Source organism: Nannospalax galili, unplaced genomic scaffold, assembly GCF_000622305.1.
Source record: "Nannospalax galili isolate Female #2095 unplaced genomic scaffold, S.galili_v1.0 scaffold364, whole genome shotgun sequence".
Classification (NCBI taxonomy): domain Eukaryota; kingdom Metazoa; phylum Chordata; class Mammalia; order Rodentia; family Spalacidae; genus Nannospalax; species Nannospalax galili.
The window spans coordinates 2,367,702-2,375,059 of record NW_008352752.1 but is presented as its reverse complement, the minus strand read 5'-3'; the positions used below and the strand labels follow the sequence as shown (position 1 = coordinate 2,375,059).

General features: G+C 35.7%; 1 protein-coding gene across 8 annotated transcripts in view; it reads right to left on the bottom strand.

The window, feature by feature from the left end:
- The window catches only part of Tbc1d5 (TBC1 domain family member 5), a 545,935-nt gene that overhangs the window by 222,966 nt on the left and 315,611 nt on the right, over window positions 1-7,358 (bottom strand). For all 8 annotated transcript variants that reach the window (XM_029554511.1, XM_017802415.2, XM_029554510.1 and 5 more), the window contains 4 exons: window positions 4,195-4,283; window positions 2,734-2,784; window positions 2,573-2,642; window positions 634-806 (listed from right to left, as the gene is read on the bottom strand). In XM_029554511.1, the coding sequence (XP_029410371.1) occupies window positions 634-806; window positions 2,573-2,642; window positions 2,734-2,784; window positions 4,195-4,283 (383 nt within the window). The remainder of the gene's footprint in view (window positions 1-633; window positions 807-2,572; window positions 2,643-2,733; window positions 2,785-4,194; window positions 4,284-7,358) is intronic.

Here is a 7,358-nt window from a genome sequence, read left to right as displayed (position 1 = left end):
GAGAGAGAGAGAGAGAGAGAGAGAGAGAGAGAGAGAGAGAGAGAGACATACTCCCCTCAGGAATGACTGACTTCATAGACTTCAGCTAGCATATTACAGGTACATGAGGCCACATTTTACAAGCACAAGGCATAAAAAAAAAATCAATATAGTATGCTCACTAGAAGGTCATCTATCTTATGGATAGAAATTCACCTCTGAAGGCAGAACAGTGATCATAAGAAGGAACAGAATGAACACAGGCATTTGACAGGATTGTTTGGGTTTGAGGGCTTGCTTTATGTGTGTTTATCTGTGAATCTCAGACTTCCTTAATAACCCAGTTTCACCATATGCAAAGTTTTAACTAATTTATTTTCAAAAGTGATTTTGTATGTTTCTTTATGTAGATAACCAGTTCTGACCAGGTTTGAATTATAACTTCATTGTTTAATAGGTATAAAATTTGTCATCCTCATCTATAACAAAGGGGTAGCACCCAATTCACAGGGTTGGTGGACTATTATACCAGACTCCATGTGTGAAAGTAATGGGTAAGCCTGGCAGAGAAATGCAATGGAGCTTCAACAGTTCTTGCTCTAACAATCAGAAATCACCATTTGGAATAGTTAAAACAGAAGCCTTAATACTTACAACCCATATATCTGTGGTGCAATTTCTAGTCGGTTCAAATGCATGTAGAGTTCAATGTCATGCTTCTTCAGCAGATGATCCTGGATCTGGTTGACTTTAGTAACAATGGCAATTGTTGGTCCTAAATCTTGTGGTCTAGCAAAGGGGATGGGAGTCATCAGAGTTTCTTTTCCCTAAAAACAAGGAAAATAGAGCATGTATTATTTCAGTGGGAAATTAAGAAACATATCGATATTATTCTTCAATTTATTCATTAAAGGTAGTTTAAAGAAGCCAAACTACTTGTCATGACAAATGCATAAAATGTTGACCTGTATACTGACCCAGTGATGACTGTGCTCATAAAGCAACAACCAAAATACGTCTTAGAAAATATTTTCACCTGTATTCCCATGAACAGCTTCCCCTGTGGCATTAACTTTTATAAGATAATTTCAGCTAGCCTTGGTGATGGCCGCTACATCATTTACATCATTTCCTGGTGAGTTTATTTGATCAGCCACAGTATATAAATGGAATGATTTGATGGAAGTTTCTATCTTGTGGCATAAAATGAAAGCATGAAAAACACTGAATGAGAACTGTTTAAGTTCTCAAAACTATATAAAAAGGGGAAGAAACAAAGGAAATAATTTCTAGAAACGATGTTTTCTATTGTCCTTTTGTCAATTTAAATAGCAGAGTAAAAAGATTTTAGAGCTCCCCAGAACACAAGTATACTTGACTTGGAAGATAAAATCTGTTGGGCCCTCACTCAAGTTCTGTTTCCTGCCAGTAGAGAAATTAGCTAACTTCCATGTATGCTTTAATGCAAACATCAAATTCTCATGTACTCCTCAAATCAGAGAGTTTTCCCAGATTGTCTGACCTGCCTCTGACTTTCAGTCCTCACTTTTGACCTCAGTGCCACTGGAGTTTGTAGGGTCACTGTCTGTGATTCTCAGCCTATTTCTGGGACAGATTGCTGATGCTTCTTCAAGCCTCCATTTTCATAGAGAACTTGTATTAGTTGATGTCTATTCAAATGCTCTCCCTAAGCGACTGCATCACAGATAGAGCTCCAGTAACTGCACAACCTTGTGAATACACTAAAAACAGCATACATTTTAAAAAGGTGAATGTTATGTGACTAACTCCACAAAAAATATTTTAGCTCGGTGTAGTGGCACATGCCTTTAATCCCAGCACTCTGGAAGCAGAGGCAGGTGGATCTCTGTGAGTTCAAGGCCAGCCTGGTCTACATAGTGAGTTCCAGGACAGCTGGGGCTAAAGGGAGACCCTGTCTCAAAAGGACCAAAAAAAAGAAAAGAAAAATATTTTTAAATAAGGAAAAGAAAGTAAGGACAAAGGTATTTGCTAAATGTGTGACATCAATAGTAGCATACTAAGAAAAATAAAAGTATCTGATACAGATTTTTATTAATGTACTTCAGTAACAGTACATTCACAAAACTCACTAAGATAGCAATAAACATAGTAAATATAATAGTGAAGTGGTGGCACATGCTTTTAATCCCAGCATGATAAAGGCAGAGGCAGGTGAGTCTGTCTGAGTTTGAGGCCTGCTTGGTCTACACAGTGATTTCCAGGCCGGCTAGCATTACATAGTGAGATCCTGTCTCAAAAAACAAAACAACAAGTTTTAAATTTTTTTTTAACTAATTAGCAATATTGTATGAATAATATGCACCTATAAAGGTAGGTTTCCATTTACTTATATGGCATCTTTTTATTGTGTTTATTTATCTGCCAATATTATTAGAATATATTACAGATTCCCAGGTTCAATATTATTCCCTAAGCATTTTCATATTTTGTTATAGGAATAATGATTATGTCTTACATTGCAATAAGGTGACTGTAACTATTCTGCTATATGTTGCTGTATACCGAATTTGGTTTTTTATTCCAGAATACTGAAGAGTACTGTAAGAGTTACCTTCTGACCGTCATGCTCAAAAGTAGAAAACCAAGGTTCAGCAGTTTCCATAAGCTGTGAGAACATTGCACTAAAATTAGAAAAATAAAATAATGTAATTTTAATTTTCTTTAAAGTATTGATGATATAAAAAAGAACAAAAGAATTGTCTTAGTACTTACTAGGCATCATGCTCCAGATATTCAGGGTTCAAGAGAGTTTTCATTTCCTCACTTAAAAGAGCAATACAAGCAATCAAAATGTGTAATTCTGTAATAACTGAAGTAGATGTAGTCTGCCTTATTCTATGTTCATAGTCAACTTGCATATAATGTACAAAATTTGTCTTTTCAAAGATCAACTCAACAACTGAAATCCTTTTTTTTCTATTAAGATCAAAACCAAATTATCTGCATGTCTGTGTCACAATAAAGTAACTGTAAGTATCTAATTACTCCCAAGTGACAAATATAAAAGATGACTATATATATCTTGACCATATTTGATCTAGAATAATTTATTACTTTACGACATAGCACTTACCATTGAAATCAAAACGAAAATACAGTTATTGATTGAATATGCAATATCAAGACAGTTTGTTTATTTTAATGGCTTCTATTTTTATTTACTCTTAATACCAATTAATCATTGACAGCACCTTTAATAAATCTATATCAGTGCTGCTTTTCCTTTGTAATAGAGTGAAAGAGCTAACAAAGTCTGCTCATTCCGAACTTAATTTTTAATCTCCTTTAATTTCCTGTAAAGTGTCTTCTGCATGCAAGGCTCTGCAGAAAGAAAACTGGCATGAAAACATGATCCTCAAAGTAATTTCATTATTAGAGTTTACAATAATTGACGTTAAAGCAGTTAAAAGAGGGTTACTCATGTCAAGATTTGATGGAGTCAATAAAATCAGAAAAGTAAATCTTGAAACTACTAATCTGTATTCTAAAAGACAAAAGCTAATTTAACATATATGCTCAACAACATGAACAGCTTATATGTGATCATGAAAGATACAGACACGTGACAACTGTCAGCAGGTTTTTGCTGTGTTCAGCTCACTGAGATTATAATACTCTTGACAAAGCCTTATAATCCTATAAGCCTCCATTCCTGAAATATTCTGGGTTACCTCATGGGTATATTAAATTATAAAATTAAATTTTAACAATTACCTATTTGAGTCCAGTTACAAAAGTCATTTATAAGAAAGAACAACTGACTGTACCTCAGAAACACTAAAAGCTATTTTATTTTACTGATTGAAGTCCTTAGTAGGACCGCTCCTTTATCAACCAAGCTGAGGGAAAGGTGGTAAGAAGAAAGTTTCAGAATGTTCTCATTCAACGACTGGTGAAAAAAGAGCATAGTACCCTGCGGTTTTTCATCATCAATATTTTATAACTGCAACACACATTTCCTCTTTTTTATCTAAAAGTTGTATGTCTTTATTTGACAAAGACCTAAGATTTTAAAAGACATTTATGGTTCTAAATGCCCCGCAGCTAAACTGACATTAGAACTATGAAGTGTATTAGTATCAAGAAAAATTTTGCAGTTTAAGAAAACAGTAAGAGAGCAAGGGTTATAGGAAGGAATACCCCCCCCACCCCCCCACACACGTGAAGACTTGCCTGGGCTGCGCAGACTCACTAGCATGTAGAAAAGCTTGGTGGTCACAGTGAAGGGTGAAGATGATAGGTGCTAGCAGCTCGTGCATACCCTGGAACCCAAGAACAAGAATTGAATGGGAACGGAGAGCTCATTTCTGGAGAGCACCAGCTGAGTCAAAGGCTTTTTTCCTTTTTGCTCCAGTGTTTGAGATTGAACCCAAGGTCTCATGCATGTAAAGCAAACACTCTGCCTCAAAACTATATTCTCAACCCATAAAATGCTTACTCAACCAGCCCCTGCCACCAAAATGTCCATGTTATATAAAAAAGCATAAAAGTGGAATATTACTAAATGACTTTTATCTGCTTTTATAATTTGACTCCAATTCAACCAGAGTATGTATTCTTTAAAATACAGGGAGCAGTTCTCTTTTAGATGCCATTACAAACAATAAATTGGCATGGTAGACAACCTTGCACCTGTCAGTTGCTTCAAGATCTGCACGCATAAATATGAATATCATTTATGCAAATTATAATCATGAGCTACAGTATAAAGATCTGCACTAAGGGCAACTAAGAACTGTAGACCTAAGAAATTACATCCAATGTTTTCATTATATAATGGCTCAAAATTGGGATGTCTGTAGATTTAGGAAGAGCTGAAGTCAGCTAGACAGGAACAGCAGATAATAAAAAAAACAGAGCCTTCAGCAAGCATGACAGGAAGTAAAGTTTTCAATATAATTTTCAGCATATTTTATCAGAAATCCAACATTTTCCCCTGCATACTTCAACTACAAAGTTAGTTTCAAATTTACTTAAAAGCATTCTTCAATAAAACATTTTTTCTTAAACTAGTGTTAAACTATAGATCATACAAATAGGCACAGAAATAAAAAGACAGAATGTTAGTTATTAACCTAGCTTTTAAAAGTTATTCTTATGAACTATCCACTTGTAGGGAAACAACTTACTACATTTGTGACTATCCTTATTAATACAGATTTTTCTCCTTTTAACATAAAACATAATACTTTGCATTTAAATACACAATATGTTCTTTCTTGCTTCTTAAAGTAAACAAATATTACCTTCCTTTTATTAAACAAATATGAAAACTCTTTCATTAAAAAATGGGGGAAATTATCAAGTTTGTAGGGAAATCCGCGCACAGCTACACAGGAATGAAGAGAACATTCTGTTGGTGGCGTCCTGTGCTGAAGGACAGGCTCATCTGGCCTCTGCACAATCTAGCAACACTTTGCTTGTCTTAGGAGGCCAATTGTTACCACAAAGATGCTATGAGTACACTTAATCAGTTGTCACTGGTTAGCTGAAGTCTTGAATTAAAATGATTTAGTGACATACTTGTATGGAAGCTCATGATCAATTTACTTGGTATGTGGGACAAACTACTGCACTGCAATTAAATTATTTTGTGTGACCCTTAGAACAACATGGCAGACACTCATATCAAGTGAACTACTTTAAAAGTCATCATCTACTTAATGTACTTAATGTAGAAAATTATAGAAAAGCAAAAGCAAAATGAGAACGAAGCAGTCAGGCTGGTCAAAAAACAAACAAAATCTAACAGAAACCCTTTTAAAAGTATTTTTTGTTAATTTTATTTTATGTTTATGAGTGTATTGCCTGCACCCATGTTGTACAATGCCTGTGGAGGTGAGAAGGGGGCATCGGAACCCCCAGAACTGGAGTAACTAGAGGGTGTTGGGACCGAACCTGGGTTCTATGCAAGAGCAGCCAGTGCTCTTAACTGCTGAGTCACTTCTCCAGGCCCCATAGAAACCTTTGTGGTAATCCTTTTGCAAGTTTCTGATGGCTTGTTCAGAATAGTCCTTTAAATTAGAATTTCTGGGAAAGAATTCTTAAAGCTCTTGTTGCATACTATCAAATTGCCTACAAAGAGAATTTCCTGCTGTGGAATACAGAAATCATCATTTCACATCTACATCCACAGTCATACTTTTTTTAAACCTCAAATTTTGGTCAAAGTTTTGTAGTCAAATTATAATCAAACTGTTTTTTTAGCTTCTAATGTAACTGAACAAAACAATATCTGCTGGCTATTTTTATTCAATGAGTAGCCCATTCTAACCTACTGAAGTGGGTTTTCTGTCTTTCATGTATTTATGTATGTGTGTGTGTGTGTAGATGTGTATATGCATGTTTGTAAGTGTGGGGGTATACTTGTGAGTGTGCACATGCACATGTGTATGTGTGGAGACCCAAGGCTGACGTCAGGAATCGACCTGAAGAGCTGGCACTTTTACCCTATTCTTTGAGGCAGAATCTCTCACTCAAACCCAAAGCTTACTACCATAGTGGGTCTTGCTAGTCAGCTTGCCCTGGGGATCCCTCTCTGCCTACCAAAGACAGGAATTACAGGCAGCCTGCTACACTATTTACACGGTTCTGGAGATCCAAACTAGATACTCTTACATGTGTAGTAAAAGCTTTAACCACTAGGTCATCATCCTAGCTCCAGTCCCAGTGAACTGTTTAATAGCTCTTTATCAGTTCTGTGTTTACCATTTGTCTTTCAAATTTGATGTCACACTAAAGCTACCTGCTTTAATAATCATTATAATAACTAATCTTTCATTTCTGTTATGTCCATGCCTAAGAGGAATTCTCTGAAATAGAGATTAGGTGAGGCTAGGGCTTCCTTTATTTCAGTTATTTCTTCATTCATTTGATAATACATTCATTTTTATCCATAACAAATTATATGACTCGACTCCAAAGATTTAAGCAAATTAATTGAATAATCACCTCGTCTTCAATAAATTCAACTTATTAAACAGAAAGAATAGCCTAACTTTTCCCAAACATTCTGAAATAACATGAGGACCTGAGTTTGATACTCAGGACCTATGTGAAAAAGCTGAGCATGGTGGTATGCAACTCTAACACAAGCCCTGGGTAGGCAGAGACAGGAGGAGGCAATTCAGTGAGCTCCAGGCTCAACGAAAGACCCTGTTTTCATTAGGGTAGAAGACAGTGATCAGCTGAGGAAGAAATCCAAATCTACCTCTGTGCTATACAGACACAGACACAGACACACAGACACAGACACACACACACACACACAGAGTAATGCTTACACACATGAATACGTACATATATACAAAATAGTACAAAATTATTAAGAAGAATTG